Genomic DNA, 19,550 nt, shown 5'->3' with positions numbered 1-19,550 from the left:
TTCCATTCTTGCTTTAAATAAGGTGGTGTTTGGCCTCTGTTTTGTTTTCAGGTAAAGCGAACTGCAATCAGGAAGCCCTCATTACAGACAGTGAGGTCATGACAAGAAAAGTTCACTCACACTGGAGATTTCAACCCCATTGGAAATGTCTTTCCAAACACAGCTGGTGACTTTGCAAACGCAGACATTCCCAGAAACTCAGTGGTTCTAGAAGCTTGGTTGGAATAATTAAGGTTTTAGAGCAGCTGTCAGAATTTTTAGAAAGGGGAAAAAAAAACCCGAAGTGAGGCTCTGCCTCCCCCACTCCTCTTACATGTCCCTGTGGCTCTGTGGTGTCATGGCTAAGCGTGGTGCGCTCCACTCACCGTGTGGATGAAGGGCAGGCGGCACCCACATGAATTTGCACCAGCGCATGGCAGTGAGGCCACTGGCGGTGCATTTCCTGTTATCAGTGACACCGTGCGCCCGGGGCTGGGTCTGCACAGGCTTTGGGGAACACACTGTTGCTGCCTCCTGTGTCTGGCCTGCTGTCCATGTGGCTCACAGGGCCCGTAGGGACTGGGTGCTGCTCTAAACCAGAGGCATGAACTGACCATTGGCCCAGACCGCCTTGCCATTCCTGTCTGGGGAACTAAACCTTAAACAGGTTTTGTAGGACTCTCGGTCCCAACTTCCTTGTCTCTAGAAAAATTGCCACTGTAAATTCTTTCTCTGTCCCTTTAAGACCTCAGCCCTTTCCTGGCCTCTTGCCCAGTTTACTGCCTCGCTCGGTCTTCTCGAAGGATCCAGGAGCCTTTGAAATGTAATCAACAAGGACGATAGCACCCTCAGCTCCCAGTCCCCGTGGGAGGCAGGGGCCTAACTGTGATAAGGGCTAATCTGCAAACACTGCCGGCCTGACTGCACCAACCAGCCTCCAACCAACGTCCTCCAGGACTCTCCCACCAGCTCACCCCAGTGCTTAAAAACCCTCCTGCCTTTTGTTTCAGCAGGGTCGAGTTCAGCTCATCTCTGCTACTGCAATAGTCTGGGATACGTCTTCCCTGCCTGTCCCACTCTCCCTGGGGTAACTTTTCTTTGACACCACCGAGTCCTCCCAGCAACCTGCAGCTGAGCACACAACCCCCATCTGCACGGGGGAACCGAGTCCAAGTCCTAACCACCCCCATGTGCACGGGGGAACTGAGGCCAAGTCCTAACCACCCCCATCTGCACGGGGGAACCGAGTCCACAGTCCTAACCACATGGCCTTACTAAAGTAACTCCTAGATGCTGAGACCTTTGTCTAACAGCTCTCAGAAGAGGCTGCTGAGGAGAACCGGCTTCCCATGTGCCCTGACCATGCCCACACCCACGCCCACCACGTGAGCTTTCACCACTGGGCCGCTGAGAAGCAGGGGGTCTTTGGCCCAAAGCAAACATCCTCTGAGACCGGAAGGAGGCACGTCCCCAAAGAATTGCCTGGGTACTACAATGAAGCAGGGTAAATATTCAGAGCTATGTTTGGGTTTTTAATGATACAAAGTATCATTAACATTCACTTCAGTGCACAGAGGAGCTGTAACTGTTACAGTGTTTGTTTTAGCATCTGTCAGACAGACATGAGAACTGCCCTGCCCCACAAGGAACCAGCTGTGGTCTCCCTGGCAGACTGGGAGCACTGGGCTCGGATCCTGCTCCTGAGTGTCTGCCTGGCAGCTGCACCCTCATCTGACAGGCAAAGCGGGTCAGACAAGATAATCTGAATATTCCTTCATCCCCCAACTTGTGATTTTGTTTCTATGATTTATACCCAGCCCAAAGATGCTATTTCACAAAACGGGTTTTGTGGCTTGTCTAGACAGGAATACAAGGCCTCAGGCAGCCACGGAATCACAATTAGTGATCCATTCACACTAGCACCGAATATTCCCACGGAAAGGCTGTGCAGTGATTATCTCTAAGGACATGAACTCCCGTGACTACCAGGTCCAAATGGAATTTTACGCCGGAAATGACAGCTACTTACTAAAGTCTTATAGCTCAGTTTACTAACCTGGATGCATTAAATACACACATTACTTGAAAAATAGCATCACAAAAAAGGATTTTCTCATAGAAGTTTCTTGGAAACAAATTTAAACAAAAATGCAATGATTTTTAAAAACGCTACATGAACATTCTGAGGGGGAACATCTGATGAAGGCGGGGAGTGTTTTTTAAGTTCGTCACCCAGGGCTGCACCGGCTCTTCAGGGACTCTCTGGGAAGAAGAGGCATCCCCTCTTCAGCCCTGGACGTCAACCTCAGGGGTGGTGGGGACGCCAGGAAGCGGGGAGGCGGGGATGAGGGGATGCGGGGAAGGGGGGATGCGGGGAGGCGGGGATGAGGGGATGAGAGGAGGTGGGGATGAGGGGAGGCGGGGAAGCGGGGATGCGGGGATGCGGGGAAGCAGGGAGGCGGGGAGGCGGGGATGAGAGGAGGCGGGGATGGGGGGGCGGGGATGACGGGAGGCGGGGATGGGGGGGCGGGGATGAGGGGAGGCGGGGATGAGGGGAGGCAGGGAGGCGGGGATGAGGGGAGGCGGGGATGAGGGGATGCGGGGATGAGGGGAGGCGGGGATGTGGGGATGCGGGGATGAGGGGAGGCGGGGATGAGGGGAGGCGGGGATGTGGGGATGCGGGGATGAGGGGAGGCGGGGATGAGGGGATGCGGGGATGAGGGGATGCGGGGATGAGGGGAGGCGGGGATGAGGGGATGCGGGGATGCGGGGATGAGGGGATGAGGGGATGAGGGGATGAGGGGAGGCGGGGATGCGGGGATGAGGGGAGGCGGGGATGAGGGGAGGCGGGAATGAGGGGATGCGGGGAGGCGGGGATGTGGGGAGGCGGGGAGGCGGGGATGAGGGGATGCGGGGAGGCGGGGATGAGGGGATGCGGGGAGGCGGGGATGAGGGGATGCGGGGAGGCGGGGAGGCGGGGATGAGGGGATGCGGGGAGGCGGGGAGGCGGGGATGAGGGGATGAGGGGAGGCGGGGATGAGGGGATGCGGGGATGAGGGGATGCGGGGAGGCGGGGAGGCGGGGATGAGGGGAGGCGGGGAGGCGGGGATGAGGGGAGGCGGGGAGGCGGGGATGAGGGGAGGCGGGGAGGCGGGGATGAGGGGATGCGGGGAGGCGGGGAGGCGGGGATGAGGGGATGCGGGGAGGCGGGGATGAGGGGATGCAGGGAGGCGGGGATGAGGGGATGAGGGGAGGCGGGGATGAGGGGAGGCGGGGATGAGGGGAGGCGGGGATGAGGGGAGGCAGGGAGGCGGGGATGAGGGGATGAGGGGATGCGGGGAGGCGGGGATGCGGGGATGAGGGGATGAGGGGATGCGGGGATGCGGGGAGGCGGGGAGGCGGGGATGAGGGGATGCGGGGAGGCGGGGATGCGGGGATGAGGGGATGCGGGGAGGCGGGGATGAGGGGATGCGGGGAGGCGGGGATGTGGGGATGAGGGGAGGTGGGGATGAGGGGATGAGGGGATGAGGGGAGGCGGGGATGAGGGGAGGCAGGGAGGCGGGGATGAGGGGATGCGGGGATGAGGGGATGAGGGGATGAGGGGATGAGGGGATGCGGGGAGGCGGGGATGCGGGGATGCGGGGAGGCGGGGATGAGGGGATGAGGGGATGAGGGGATGCGGGGAGGCGGGGAGGCGGGGATGAGGGGATGTGGGGATGTGGGGATGAGGGGATGTGGGGATGAGGGGATGCGGGGATGAGGGGAGGCGGGGATGTGGGGATGAGGGGATGTGGGGATGAGGGGATGCGGGGATGAGGGGAGGCGGGGAGGCGGGGATGAGGGGAGGCGGGGAGGCGGGGAGGCGGGGATGCAGGGATGCAGGGATGCGGAGTGCTCCCAGGCTGGGTCACAGCAGGCAGTGGCTCCACTCTGGCTTCCACTCTCAGGACGCACCTGGGACCCCAGCTCCACGCTGTGGGGAGGCCAGACCTGGAGAACCCGGGGCACCAGTTCAGGCTGACAACCCGGCCAGACCCGGGCAACGCCCCGCATAGCTCGCCAGCCACGGGAAGGAGCGGCCTCCAAGAGACCCCAGCCCGGGGCATGAACCCAGCCCCCTCCGGCTGATGCGATGCCCACAGGGGACGAGCTGTTTCAGTCCCACCCCCACCCCGGCGTGCAGAATCCTGAGCCAAAGAAACAGCACTTTAAGAAACGAGATTGTGGACAAACTTGGAACACGGTCGTAGTGACTGGTATGGTGCCCAGGGTCATTTTCATCTCGAACAGATTAGGGACCAAGTCTCCAGCTCCAGGCCTGTGGGGTCAGGCAGCTCATTCCGCGGAGGGGGGAAAATTGCAGGGGACCTGGAGGCCCTGGAGATGGGGGCTCCTTGGTCAGCTGACTGCAGCCAAGCTGGGAGAATGCCACAACCAGGCCTTTAGTTTCCAGAGATGCTGCAGTTCAACATTTTCATGGGAAAGTTTACCGTTTCCAAATGTCATCAATATTAAAAGAAAAAACCTCCACCATATGGACATAACGAGACCTGCCTGAGGGCCACCACATCCAGCCACAGCCCACCAGCTTACAACCCCCTGAGGCTGCCCCAAGATGGAAGCGACAGGAAGGGCAGCCACGGGAAGGGCAGTTCACCAGCACGACTTCGGGGAAAATAATTTAGCCATTTCACTTACTTTGACTGAAGCCTATTAAAACAATTAAAAGAAAGAAGAAACTCTACCCAAATCAAAGTGCCAACTGTAGCATGTCTTCTAGTAGCAAACTCGAGACAACCGAAATGAAAAGCAATAGGGGAATGATTATATTACTGATGGTTTGTCAATCACATGGAATATTAGGAGCTATTTGAAAGGATAATACAGTAACCAGGACCATTAAACAGCCTAGAAAAATGTTATTGGTTGAAAGATCTGAATTCAAAATTGAAAAAGGGACAGAGTTATGTCAGGTAGTTGAGTTATTTTTTAGTTCATCAATTAATCACATTAATTAGTTTTAATTATTAATTCAATTAGCTGTTTTGATTATAATTAATTTTAATTATAATAATTTTATAAATTAGTCACTAGTTTATAATTAATTTAATTAATCCTAATTAACCTTAATTACATTATTAAAATTAAAAATTAAAATTAATTAACTTTAATAAATCAAATTTAATATATGTGTAGGATGATAAATACATTTTTGCTTAAAAATCAGGGGAATATTATTACAAGTAAAAATACACCAAAATGCAGAAAGCAGACATGGGTCTGGAGAAGCCGTTTGGTGTGTCTGCTTCAGTGCTAAGTGCTGCCACTTGGTAGTCAATTAAAATAAAAATAAGTGCCAGCACAGATACAAGATGCTCCGCCTTCGAGAAGCTTGCATTTGTGGAAGAAAAAAGACGCTAAGTGTGTAAATGCAATAAAAAAAGGCCATTGTGAAGGACACAAAATAAGGCAGTGGGATAAAGAAGTGTGGCATGGGCGACAGGTGGGCTTCTTGGTTAGATATGACAGGAACAGCCTCTTAGAAAGGTGATGTAAAGTAAAGGTCCTACCCCTCCAGGCAAGATGGAATGAACTCTTTGTGGCAATAAGATAGCAAATTATGGGCTGGGCATGGTGGCTCATGCCTGTAATCCAGCACTTTGGGAGGCCGAGGCGGGCAGATCACGAGGTCAGGAGTTTGAGAGCAGCCCAGGCAATATGGTGAAATCCCATCTCTACTAAAAAATACAAAAATTAATCTGGCGTGGTGGTGCACGCCTGTAGTCTCAGCGGAGAATCGCTTGAACCCGGGAGGCGGAGGTTGCAGTGAGCCGAGATGGTGCCACTGCACTCTGGCCTAGGTGACAAAGTGAGAATCTGTCTCAAAAAAAAAAAAGATAGCAAATTATAAACCAGCCCTGAGGCCATGCCATGCAGGGGTTAAGGCAGGATGGAACCATCACAGGGTGCTTCCTTTCCTCTCTCACCTAAACAAGCACTGGCCTTGAGGTAAGTAATATGAAAACAATTGCAGCTGTGACAAGGAGATGATGCTAGATCTCCCTGTTCCACAAGCTGTAACTACAGCTCTGATTAGATAAGAGGCTGATTTCAGTAACTTTCCACTGACCACAGCCTGCTCTGGTGGGTTTACAGAGGCTGCACATTGAGTGCCTTTGTGCCTCTGTTCCACCCCTTGATGTACAGGGCCTAATGGAATGCTTTGAAATGTTAAAGTGAACACAGCTTGTATGTAACATACATGTTCACTCAGTACACATTCATTAGGACTCCTCCATATTCATAGGATTCTCCTATGAGCCATTGAATATGTAAACTTGACCAACCCATTCAGCATAACTCCTGCCTCATCTTTCCCTCCCTCCAAGTGCCCGCTCTCGTCTCCGCCGGAGGCTTTGCTTCCCAGCCTGTAAAGATGGCCACCTTGCAGGCTGCAGCCCTTTATAAGAAGTAAGCTCTCCTTTCCAAATGCATGAACCTGGTGACTCTTTTGTTGGCAGTGATATCTGCGCTGATCCGAATAGTATCTGAACACCTTCCAGCTTTTAGAGCATAGAAACTTTTTTCCAGCCTCATCTAAATAACTTCTAAGCCTACTCTTGGATGTTTTAAAATCTATCTTCATTGGAAAGACAGATGTTCTACCAAAACATGAAAATCTTCGTATGATTCCTCTGTCCAGGTCACATCCCTCCAATCATTGCCCGCTCCCTGTCACCACCTCAGTCTTTCAAAACGCTCCAATTTATCTCCACTGTGGCTTCTCCTGAACCTCTGTGTATCTTCATTTTAAGTATTTTTCATTCACTTAGGACACAGCTTTTTACTCTACCTTACAGCATTATGACACGGCCAGCACTAGAAAACAATGAAAGAAAAAAATGCCCTCCTTTTATGTCTTTCTATATTAAACTACCCCCCAAATGGTGTGAACTCCTTAGGGCTGGCCCCGCCATTTCTCTATTTTGTTTTCTCTAACCTCTGCCCTCTCTCTTCCACCTCCAGTATATGGCACGGCACATTGGAGGTGCTCAAAAATGATTGAATAAATGAATGGTGAAATCACACAGGTAGGACATCCTGGTGCCAATGATGAATGAATGTTTACGGCAGATGTCACACAGGTCCTCACTGGCACATGAAAACTACTAATGAATGGTAGCACTCATTATTCATTGTCTGAACGTGGCTTCAAGCAGTAGAGACGTTAAAGCATCCTGTAATGTAGTGTAACTGTTCTCTCTCTCTCTCTGTCTCTCTTTCATTTGAGGCAGAGTTTTGCTCTTGTTGCCCAGGCTGGAGTGCAGTGGTACAATCTCAGCTCACTGCAACCTCTGCCTCCTGGGTTCAAGCAATTCTCCTCCTCAGGCTCCCAAGTACCTGGGATTACAGGTGTGTGCTACCACAGCCAGTTAATTTTGTATTTTTTAGTAGAGATGCGGTTTCCCCATGTTGGTCAGGCTGGTCTCGAACTCCTGACCTCAGGTGATCCACCTGCCTCAGCCTCGCAAAGTGCTGGGATTACAGGCATGAGCTACCACACCGGGCCAAATTGTTCTCTCAATGCGCACTTGCAACAATTCTTGAGGGTCAATTGGAAACCCTGTTTTCTGGAGGAGGAAACGGAGGCACAGAGAGATGAAGTTGCACCCCCAGTTGCATTGAGAGTTGATGGCAGAGCCAATGGTCACACCCGCTTGTTTCCCAGGTGGAGTCTGTCTTCTGTTGAGGCTGCTGCCGACCCTCAATGGAACAGAGGCACACAGTGCCTCAGCAACCAGTCACTCAGAACTCCTCCTGGGCCTTTCTCAGAACCTGGGACCTGGAACTCTGTGATATGAAATGCCTATCAAAGTCCTGGCTCTGGGAAGGGACCCCAAGTTCTTGCAATTCTGTCTGTGGATCATAGCAGGTTCTCGAATGGCTAGACACAGGGATCATAAGGATCTTGGCTTTCTTTTTTTCTTCTTTTTTTTTTTTTTTTTTGAGACGGAGTCTTGCTCTGTCGCCCAGGCTGGAGTGCAGTGGCCGGATCTCAGCTCACTGCAAGCTCCGCCTCCCGGGTTCACGCCATTCTCCTGCCTCAGCCTCCCAAGTAGCTGGGACTACAGGCGCCCGCCACTTCGCCCGGCTAGTTTTTTGTATTTTTTAGTAGAGATGGGGTTTCACCGTGTTTGCCAGGATGGTCTCGATCTCCTGACCTCGTGATCCACCCGTCTCGGCCTCCCAAAGTGCTGGGATTACAGGCTTGAGCCACCACGCCCGACCAGGATCTTGGCTTTCAATGCTGAAGATTGATGTTGCACCACTGGCTCTTACTGAATTCTATTACAATCAATAACTATACAAAACTAATCTCCACATGTGCTATAAAAATACCTTGAGGTCGCTAACTACCATGTGACTCTTTATCTGTGATAAAAATTTAAGCAGGAAAAGTTCTTAGTATTTGTTAAACAAAGCTCTGAATCCTTCAAAAAATGTCTGCAGTCTTCTCTCTGAAAATACGAGCCAGTGTTCACTGAGTACTGCGAGGAGATGGGAGAGTCCCACACATGCACCCGTGTCAACTTGTTTCTCACTCACAGGTCATTTTATGACTACTCCTACTTACGTATGGGGAAACCAAGACACAAAAAGAAGAGTTCATTGCCAAAATGAACACAGTTAAAAGGCGGTAGGACTCTGCCACCTGCTGTGTAAAGTGAGAGATTTCAGGCTGGCTGGGGTTCCCTTCCACTTGGGCAGCTGGGCAGCTCAGAGCAAAACGTGGGGCTCCCTGCAGCCGTTGTCATGTGGTCGATGTGTTTATGGTCTTCCTTCACTTCATCTTCTCAATTTTATTTACATTTTACTGTTTCCTGGTCTTTTTTCCTAGCGTCAGCTAACTCAAGCTTTATAAAATAAAGAAGAGTGAAAACACGCACACACCAATATATGTACTTAAATGTTTCTGGGATGAATACTTTTTAAATGAACATTAAACACAGGTATTTCTATCTCCATTGTCTGAGCAATGAAGTCGTGAATGTTTTCCTCATGACTCTTCATGGGGCTTTGCCCTTACATGCTGTACACTCAGGACTTGGCCCCGTGAAATGGACACAGCGAACACAGATGTGGGATGGTGATGTTTTCATGGCAGGACATCCTTCCTCTGTGGCACATGTGGAGTGAACTAGCTTACGCGTGACACGGAGTCCACATCCTTCCAGGCCTGCCTTTGAGATGCCTGTCCTGGCCGAGAGGAACCACAGTCAGTCGCCGGGGCAGTAGTGCCCTCTTTTGGCCACTCCTCTCCTTCCTTAGTATAATTTAGGAAGACCTAAGACTTCACTCACCTCAACTGAATTGCCTGCCTTTAGTTTAGCCCGACCATTAGTTTAGCTCCCACTCCTCCCTCCAGTGGGAGGAGAGGTGGAGACTGACTCCTGCCTGGTTTCTACGGAGGAGGACAGTGTGTGCACTGCCCGTGGGGGTGTGGGTCAGAAAACACTTAGCAGCAACTGGTCTACCGCAAAATGACCTGCTTCCCCAAAGCTCAGACAACACCCAGTTCTCTAGGTTGTCGTGCCTTAAAGTGTTTTCTTCCTCCTTTTGTAACTAGGCAAAACAGTCTTAAGCATAACCACAAAGCTGTCAGAAAAAAAAAAAAAATCACAGAAGATATTTGAAAGTGTGCTCTCATGAGTTATTTACTTAGATTGTAAACAATCCTTTGGTGGGATTTTTACCAGGAGATGAAGGGCAAATAAAATTTCAAAGTGGATTGCTAAGAAAATGACTGGCTCTGGCCTTCACAGAGATGAGGAGGAAGGCTGTGCTGGTTTAGTTGTCTGTTTGCGGTTTTGAGCACTCAATGTGTGAACCATAGTGATGGCATCTGTGCCAGAGTCAGTGCCTGGCACAAACTTTTCTCTTCAATGCGTCAATCAGTCTTCACTCGGGGACTCTCTTCTCAGCTGAAATACAACACTACTGCCTTTTGACACCACAGAGATCTTAGGTATGAGTGTCCTGCAGAGGTGGTTAGCTAAGGATGATGGCTTTCTGCCCTTGTCTCACATTCCTCGCTCATTCTTCTGATGCGTGGATGAAACGGCTGCCAAGAACCTAGAGATGACCATCGCACGATCATGGATGCCTAGTGCTCACGGGACATCAAGAATGGTTCCTAATGTACTTACGGGATTTACTCTCCTGTCAAGGAAAGACCTTTTCCTAAAGTGGGAGGGAACTGCTGCTCTCATTTAGAGTCACTTTGTACGTTACAATTTAAAAAGAAATTGCCTGTATGCCTCCAAGGTTATACAGTCAAGACTAATAGCCAAGATCATTTTAGTTTCTTTTCCTTCAGCACTCTGCGCCTTTAGAGTAGAGTTCTACGTGCCGCAGGAAAGGGTCAGGAATGGGAAATAATATTAAGGTCAATAGCAAAAGTCTCACAACTCAATAGACCCTTCCAGGTAGGCATCACCTGGGATTGTTAAACAGCGAGTGCAGAGGCCTCCTGGGCCAGCCTCCCCCAGCCTGGGATGAAATCAGGACGCCTCGGACCACAAGCTCCTCCCACTTCCCCCTTCGTTCTGACTCAACCTGAATCAGGCGTCAGCTGCAGAGGCCTGAAGGTGACTCTTGGGGAACTGCTTCCTGGTCACACTCACAGGCAGAAAGGCTTGGAATGTGGGAGCGAAGTTCATTCAGCAGATATGTGAGCCTTGCTCCAGTGTCCAAGGACCTGGGAACATCTCAGTAAACACAACAGGCAGAAGCATGGCTCTTCCTATCAAAACACAACCCAAGTTTGTGAAATGATGGAAATATTCTGCAGTTTCATCACTTCCAGTAGTTTTCACATTCCATCCTAGATAATAACTGTCCAAACTCAGTATCTCTCTGAAAAGGTTAAGGAGGGCTGCGTTTGGAAGGGCTTCAGGAATTATATCATCTTCATGGTGTAAGGAAAGGGCTCAGTATAGAAGACCTTTTTATGTTATATTGTATCCATGCTATATATATACCTATATATGTGTGTGTGTGTGTGTGTGTGTATTTGATGGTAACAGAACCACTCCCAATGTCACTAATAATCTTAAAAGCAATTAGCTAGGGGAATAATGATAAAGATGATGTTGACTTAAAAAAATCAGTAGGCTTAACCAAAATAATTCTAGAACTCACTTTTATTTACGTGTGAAACCTAAAATTGGACATTTGTCTTCGTGCTTTTCTATTATGTCTTTATATATGTAGCTGAAATGTATGAGCAAAGAGATCATCTAAATGAATTTTTATTCTACAGTTTTATAGGCAGATTTATTCTTAAAATCATCAAGACATCCCATTCAAACTCACAGCGTGTCTATTCTAGGAAACCCTCAGTGTGCTCCAGAGTGCGCGCTGCTGCTCCTAGTCACGGACGCGGCTGCCTTCAACTCCTTCCTCTTCTTCCCCTGCCACTAAGGATGGAAACCCCACTACTTGAAGGCAGCAAGTTATGTTCAGGCCTCCGAGAAAATTCCTATAAAGATCGTAAGAAAGTCTGCAGAAGTCAGCAGAGCACTGAGTCCCTTTTGCACTTGCCTGTCTCATGCTCATTGAAGCATGAATGAAGGAGTCCTCATTGCTTTCAGTCTCTGGGCCTTTGGGTGATGCTGATTTTCATGGACACTTAAGATATCGAAAGAGTGGGCAACACTAAATCTATTTTATGTATGTTTGCTCAAGAAGGATGGCATTATAGAAAAGAAAGGACTTTTGAAAAAGAGCGGTGGCTCAAGCCTGTAATCCCAGCACTTTGGGAGGCCAAGACGGGCGGATCAGGAGGTCAGGAGATCGAGACCATCCTGGCTAACACGGTGAAATCCCGTCTCTACTAAAAATACAAAAAAAAAACTAGCCTGGCGAGGTGATGGGCACCTGTAGTCCCAGCTACACAGGAGGCTGAGGCAGGAGAATGGCGTAAACCTGGGAGGCGGAGCTTGCAGTGAGCTGAGATCCGGCCACTGCACTCCAGCCTGGGCAACAGAGCAAGACTCGGTCTCAAAAAAAAAAAAAAAAAAGAAAGAAAGAAAGAAAAAGAGCAAGTTAATCAGGAACAATAACAACAAAAATGGCATAAATTATCTTGACTAACAGGTGAAGTATAGAGAAAGGTCTTTCCATAAAGACAATGTGGCCCGGAAGCCTGTTTGCCTTGAGTGTCATCTGTGACCTACAGGGTGGGCTGATCTTGGGGAAAGGGATGAGGATTTTAGTAGCCGCAGAATCACTCCTTTTTCGTTCGACCTACAGTGAGTTCTCAGGATCTGCGTACAGTTCATTCCACCCCTCTTTCTCTTGGCTTTAGGAATACAAGGAGAAAATCAAAGAGCTGTGCCCAGCAGAATAGACCTGCTTTGAGGACCCGCATAGCCCTGTGGTCTTGGGCAAGTCACGGAGCCTCAGTGTCATGATGAGAAAAGTGGATCCAACCGCGTTAATGTAAACCTCAAATGAGAACATGGTCATTCACTCAGAGGGGAAGCAGAAACAAAGATGAATGCTAAGATTCCGTCCTAGTTCATTTGCTGTTGCTCTAACTGAATGCCTGAGACTGGATAATTGATAAAATAAATTTATTCCTTACAGTTCTTGACGCCAGGAAGTCCCAGGGCATGGCACTGGCAACTGCTCAGCTTCGGGTGAGTGTGCCATGGCACAGTGGGTGGCATCGCATGGCGACACAGAGTGACAGCTGGCTCAGGCCTCTCTTCCTCTCCTTACAAAGCCACTGGTCTCATCAGGGGCCCCACCCCAGTGCCCTGATGACTAGGTCTCTGCTCCTAGTTACATTCCAAAGGCCTCATGTCCAATTAACATAGAAATTTAGGGGTTAAACTTCCAACACACGAAATTTGGGGGACACATTCAAACCATAAAAATATGTAAAGGCAATTTATATTCAATAAGGCAATACAGAAAAGTAAAATTCTGCAGACAACAGTTATTTCCCAATGCCTTCTGAGTCACTCTTTGTGGTTAAGATAAACACCACAGCATCCAGGCTTTGGTGCAATTTCATTTCCTCATTAGTTATTTTTTACGAGCACTGCTAGGCTTCCTGATGCTCACACAGGGTTGGATAAATAGATGATCAGAGAAACACCATATAGTGAGGCAAAGGCTGGGAAATGCTGAATGTCTATGTGTGCAACAAGGCATACAAGCAAAAACAAAACTGAGATGGGAAAGGATTGTGGGAGGGGAGGAAGGGGCTCTATCTGCCACATATCTACACAGTTGACATTTTAATTTTTTTCAGACAGGGTCTTGCTCTGTCGCCCAGGCTGGAGTGCAATGGTGCAATCATAGCTCACTGCAGCCTCGACCTCCTGGGACCAAGTGATCCTCTCAACTCAGCCTCCCAGGTGTCTGGGGCCACAGGTGCATGCCACCACACCTGGCTAATTTATTTATTTATTGTAGAGACAAGGTCTCATATGTTGCCCAGGCTGGTCTTGAGCTCCTGGGCTCAAGTGATCCTCTAGCATAGACCCCATGAAGTGTGGGATTACAGACATGAAGCAATGAACCCAGCCTCTATGTTTTTAGCAATGAGAACAGATCCATAGATCACCCATGCAATTAAAACATCAAAGGCTTCCCCGAGTGAGCGTGCAGGTGCACGCCATCACCACGTGGTGCCATGTTGCCGACGTCTGCGTCACCTACCAAACACTTCGTTGTCCTCTGAGGTTGTCCGTGAAAGTTCACCCAGGTTGGTCTTTTTTTCAGATTCTCCCCTGTTAGGTTCACCATTCTGGAAAAAGAAAACACAACAAACACTTTTCTTAAGATAAACTGTTTTATCAACAAAGTAACTGTAATGCATTTGTCTCTTTATAAATTTTTTATCAGATAATCAGTTTCACGCCTGTTTTCAAGACAGAATATAGAGCCTTGGTTCACAGGAGCGTTTTCTGTGCAGGATTCTTCTGAATTCTGAATTCTGGCTTGTTTTCTCTGCCTAAGCACCTAAGCACTTTCTGGACCCAGTTGGTTTAGTTTTATACAAAAAAAAATTGGAATATCAGCCTAGGTAAAATAAATTAGCTACACACCAAGGGTGAGCCCGCATAGTTACTGCTTTAGATTCTAAGTGACACTGTGCAGCAGAACTGACACCAAGCCCTACTTCTCCAGTGACACCTTTGGCTAACTGGAACCAGTCAGCACCACTTTGATGGAAGAATGAGCCCTTTTAGGGACAGAAAACGAAGCTGATGTTCGGAGGCACCTTTGTATTCCGGGGGAGGAAGCAGCCTGCTGTGGGGGGCGGGGGCCAGGCCCCCGGCCACTGCTTTGGGAATCTTCAGCTTCAGAGTTTCTTCCCTGGGCCTCCCTTTGCCTGTTGTTTGGGGCCCGAATCGCAGTGTGAGCTTGTTTTTTGAGTTCAAAATTTTCAGTACATAGTTCGATCACCAGTGCAGAGAGAAGATATGGTTCAGCTTCTTGATATTTTTGTAATTAAATTTACTTGACTATTATGAAATGTCACACTTGCACACTGAATGATTCAAACGCTCTGGAAAGTGCACAGCGGCTGTGCGCTGAAACCCCGGGGTCTCCTGGATGCCCCCTCCTCCTCTGGGAGGCAGCCGGCATTCCCAGCTTCTTCCAGACTTTGCACAATCATCTGGGCACGTTCAGACAATGACACGTGTATTCTTTTCCCTCCTTTCTGTCTTCACATAAATGGCATCACACTGTGGATGATACGCTCCTTCCTGCTTTAGACAGGGAAAGAGGGATTCTGGAGGTGACGTCATGACAGCACGCACAGAGCTGCCTGCATAGCCCGCTGGCATTTCAGTTACTGTTCACACCTCGCCAGGCTCCACGACCACCAGCCAGCTTGTTCACATTTGTGTTTTTCAATCCTAACCGTGTTGCACTAATTCCTGTTCACTTCTCAGAATGCACACGGGCAAGGAGCATTTCTGGAGGAGGAATGAGTCACACTGGAGCCTTTCACTGAGCGGGCGTCAGTGCTGTGGGCAGCTGCACTGGTCCTGGTGCCACCCACCAGCAGTACCGGGAGGCTGCTTCTCTCGGGTGCCGCTCCCTGCAGCGCCCCACCCTGGTCTCTGCACTGAACTTTGTACCAATTTTCCACCCAATCTCTCATTTCCTAGGAGCTTTTAACCCAGGACCATAAGATGTGCAGAGTCTCAATTTTACATTCTTTTCTTTCTGGAGAGAGGGGCAGGCACAGCCATTAAGACCACCCTGAAGTCTGATTCAGACCTAGTGTGACTCACTTATGTACTGCAGGCTGTTTGTTCCTGGAGAGAGGTCCAGCCCTCCGAGCTCACACCAGCCAGGGCCCCACACTCCGCCTCCTGGTCACTAAGAGCCCTCTCTGGAAACCGTCCGTCCCGTGTGTGTGTGTGTGTGTGTGTGTGTGTGTGTGTATCCATTCCCATCCCTGGGCAGACAGGAGGGGATGGGTGGGCGAGGTCCCCACCAACCAATGTCCACGGCACTGTTTCTACAATGCAGTGCTGTCTGGGGTGATTAACAGATAAAAAACACATGGGTTATTGGACTCACACAATTGAGGAGGGAAGAATTTGCCTTCACGTTGTGAAATAAAATTGGTAAGAGGACACTGGTTTGGACTGAGCTCCTGCACTGGGACCAGCAGATGCTCCCAGTGTGAAGTGTGGTACCAAGCCCAAATGAAGATCTTTATTTGACCTTCTGAGAAATCAGGAGAGGTAACAGCCCAATTTCCAAGCAGGCCAGGTTTAGCCCAGATGATGAGGAAGTCCCGTCTACTTTAACCTTTATAGGGAAGTCATCTTGGAACCACCCACACAACCGCCTGCATTTTGTTTTCTGCGTCTGCTTTCTTTAGTCTCTGTTTATAAACCAACCTCCTCTGCTCGGCTCATCCGAGCACTCATTCTGTTTTGTAGAAAGAGGTGTTGCCCGATTCTAGAATGACAATTCTAGAAGGAGTCTAGAATGGCAATTCTAGAAGGAGTCTAGACAGCCAATTAAGGTGTTTACGTTTGTTGTAACTTTGTGTGCACCTGCCAGGCTTCTGTTGCTGGTTGGCTGGTGTAGAAACCAAGCTGCTGCTTTCCAGATTGTGAGTCCCAGAGTCCCACGAGACAGTTACTAATAAGCAATGAAATGCAGATAATGTTCAAACTCACTAGTAATCAAAGAAATACAGAGCAAAACAAAAATGAGATTTCTTTTTAACACAACCAAGTAGAACAAAAACTGATTTCTGGCATTGCTAGAGATGTAGTGGGACAGAAACTTTCCCGGGACTGAAATAAACACTCTTAGCCTCTTTGGGACAAACAGCAGCAGCCTCCACCACAGAGCTGAGCCTTGGGGGCCTCACCTCGGGGCCTCTGACCTCACCCCCATGGCTTCCAGGCTCCCACCAGCCTGGGACCTTCTGTGGATTTTCATGTGTCTCTATGACAGAAACTCAGAACAGCCCACTGTTTTATTCACCTCCCTGTGACGCGGTGAACTCTTTGAGAACAAGAACCATGCCTTACACACCTTCCTATCCCTCAAGCCCAGCACAGTGCCTGGCACCCGGCGAGAGCTTTTTAAACATAGTTAAAATGGATTGTTTCTCTTTTAGCAGAGGGAGCCAAAGATAGCTGACTATGTACACTTTTCATATCTACCCAGTTAATTTTAGAAGACAGTAAAACCTGGAAAATAATTTCCCGATAGTCCTTCCTCAGCTATGAATTCATGTCATTTTTTTTTACATCTAGCTTCTCTGCTAATAGCAGATCATATTCTTCACTAATTACAAAATAATAAGTGTTATTTAAGAACTAATTAATTAAGTACGATTCAGCTACCGTCGTTATACATCATAGATTCATTTTCTTCATGTTTAATGTCTCCCTGAGCGGGACACGGCTAGGACCAGTCGCGTCTTCCCGTTGGCGTGGGCAGCCCTTCTCACTGGAGAGTAGAACAGTGCCACATATTAGAAATGAGGCATTTCAGATGCGGAGTGAAAGCTGATATTTACATCACATCACTTTGCTTTAAGTGCATGGAGAGGGTAACCTAGCAGCAGCCCCTTCTCTGTATCCACTTCCCAGGCTGGTTTCGAGGCTGTGGGCAGCAAAAGCGTGAAGAGGAATTTTGTGTCCTGTGCGCCAGCCTGTGCGCACGTCGGTCCCACCGCGATGGTGCGTCCACTCTATTTATCCCTCACACCAAAGTGGCCACAGGTAGACCCTGAATAGCGATGGCAGACAGGACTCCAAATCTGCCGTTTTCTCCACCTTCTCAACTCAACTCTCTGATGGTTCAACATCTCTAGGTCATACAGGGACACAGCACGTGTGCAGAAAGTACACACTGGCTGGGGAAATTTCATGACTAATTTCTACTCAAATATAAGGCTTGTTTTTTGAGACCCGATATTGCTATTCCAAAAATATAAAATATTCCCCTACGATGAACACATTTCCTGTAAGCAAAATGTCTACTAGCAGAACGAATAATGGAGATGATGGGTCAAAAGTGATGTGATTTTCATGATGATAAAACAAGAGCTTCCTGCAGACTTACAAGAGGGGATGGGTCCTGGCAGCTCAGGCCCCCCTGTGTCATTGCCCAAAAGAGTCCAAGTCTGAGTCCAAATGGATGGAACCTGTGACTGCAGGTGTCGACATGCATTTCAAGCAAGGATGGCTGCTTCATACTATTTGTAGCAATTTTCTTTTTCATCAGCCTAAATATGTGGGCGCTGACCTGTGTAAGAATCTATTTCTTATCCATAACAATTTTAGAAGGTGTGTGGGAATTTGCTGCAGAAGCCCCAGGAAGCGAACACATTCCCCTACATCATAAGGAGCACGAACAGCTCGGGATGTTAACACGCATGGTGAAAGACGACAGAGAAAAAAGTGTATCTTTTTTTGGAACAAACGAAATGATAGTCTCCTAATCTATTATACACCAGTAATTAGTCTCATTTTCTCTGTGTGTAAAAACACAAAAACAAAAAACCTCTACCCAGCCTTGACCTCTAACCTTTAAGTGACGAGTTTTCCCTGGCGTCAGCATGGCCTGGCACCAGGCTCTGGGGCAGGTGACCGGAGGGGCCCTGGGAACTCAGAGGTCCACCCTCTCCTGCCACCCAGAAGCGCAATTCAGTTTTCTTCATCAGAACCAGGTGGAGAAGCAAAGTATAGCATGGAGTCAAACTTCCCAAAACAGTCACAGCCAGGATGTCGGCAGGTGGAATCCTGGTTGGTTTTGAGGACCCCACTCAGTTGCTTTTTTCTGCATAGCCAGAGCATCCAGCCAAGTCTGAGAGATCTCCTACTAGGTACAGCTACTCATGTACGTGCACACAGGGCACACACATGCACACACGCACACACACGTTGTAGGTGAAAATACGCTTATAATTAGCCTTACATTTTTAAAAGATCGATGGTCTGGAGGTGGCAATTTCAGGAGGAATGGCCCAGAGGGTAAGTTTCTAATCACCACAAAAAAGGCTGAGAGAGAGGAAAACACTTGCTTGATATTGCTACAAACATTATACAGCGTATTCTCAAAGTCCTGATTCAGACTAGAAACTGCTTATCATGAGAGGAAGGTGTTGAAACATGTTACAAAGTGACTCTCACCTGCAAAACCAGTTGTATGTTAGACTTGGAGTCATGATCCACCATAGGCTGCTTTATTCAACACAGCTAAGAACTGATTTTGAGAATTTTTCATTCCCTTAAAAAATACTGCATTTCCCGAGATGTCCTAAACTTGTCCAGCCCATCTTATCTTGTTGTTGCTATTCTGTTTTGTTTTGTTTTAGGCTTTTAGCAACCTGAAGCCATGTAAGTTTCTGTTTCCAGTGATAACCAGAACAGAAGGATGAGGAAGGGGCTTTACTGACCCAACCAGAAACAGAAACTAAGAACCCATGACCGTATTCTCTCCTTGGACACTTGAAGCCTTGAGTGGAGAATCACTGGCCTAGAAGCAGACAGAAGTCTTGCTGGTTCTGTGTCCTCAGTACCTTGCCACTCACCCACTCGTTCCCACCCATGCTTGCACCAAACCCTGCCCAGGAGTTGAGCATACAAAGAAAATAAGGTAGTAAGCCAAATCAGGTGCTTCAAAAATACAGCTAGAAAAGCAAGCCCAGAATGTCAGATGGCGACTGTCCAATTAAACAGTGAGCCAAGCCCTGTCAGCCACCCTGGAGAGTGTCAATGTAGGAAATGCACCGTGTTTATTTTTTCTGAGATTTCCCAGAAGAAAAATTACACAGTGATTCATATTTCTAAAATTCCTAGGATGTTTAACAAGAGAAGTTGCAACTGTCTTCCCCCTTCCTTAAAGCAACACGTTCCTTCTGAATCTTATACTCGACTGACCTTATTTAAAAAACAAAACAAACAAACAAAACAAACCCAGCTGAAACTTCCCATGATGTCACAGGCGACACAGTCATATGCGGCACCTATATGCCAGCTCCTTGGCCTTTAAAGGCTCAGGAT

General features: G+C 48.6%; 1 protein-coding gene across 4 annotated transcripts in view; it reads right to left on the bottom strand.

Moving 5' to 3' along the window:
• MBP (myelin basic protein) overlaps window positions 1–19,550 on the bottom strand; it is a 154,522-nt gene that overhangs the window by 77,696 nt on the left and 57,276 nt on the right. For all 4 annotated transcript variants that reach the window (XM_008013744.3, XM_008013743.3, XM_008013745.3 and 1 more), the window contains exon 3: window positions 13,714–13,801. In XM_008013744.3, the coding sequence (XP_008011935.1) occupies window positions 13,714–13,801 (88 nt within the window). The remainder of the gene's footprint in view (window positions 1–13,713; window positions 13,802–19,550) is intronic.

Source organism: Chlorocebus sabaeus, chromosome 18 (genome assembly GCF_047675955.1).
Source record: "Chlorocebus sabaeus isolate Y175 chromosome 18, mChlSab1.0.hap1, whole genome shotgun sequence".
NCBI lineage: Eukaryota > Metazoa > Chordata > Mammalia > Primates > Cercopithecidae > Chlorocebus > Chlorocebus sabaeus.
The sequence above is the reverse complement of the archived record's forward strand: the minus strand, read 5'-3'. Positions and strand labels throughout refer to the sequence as shown.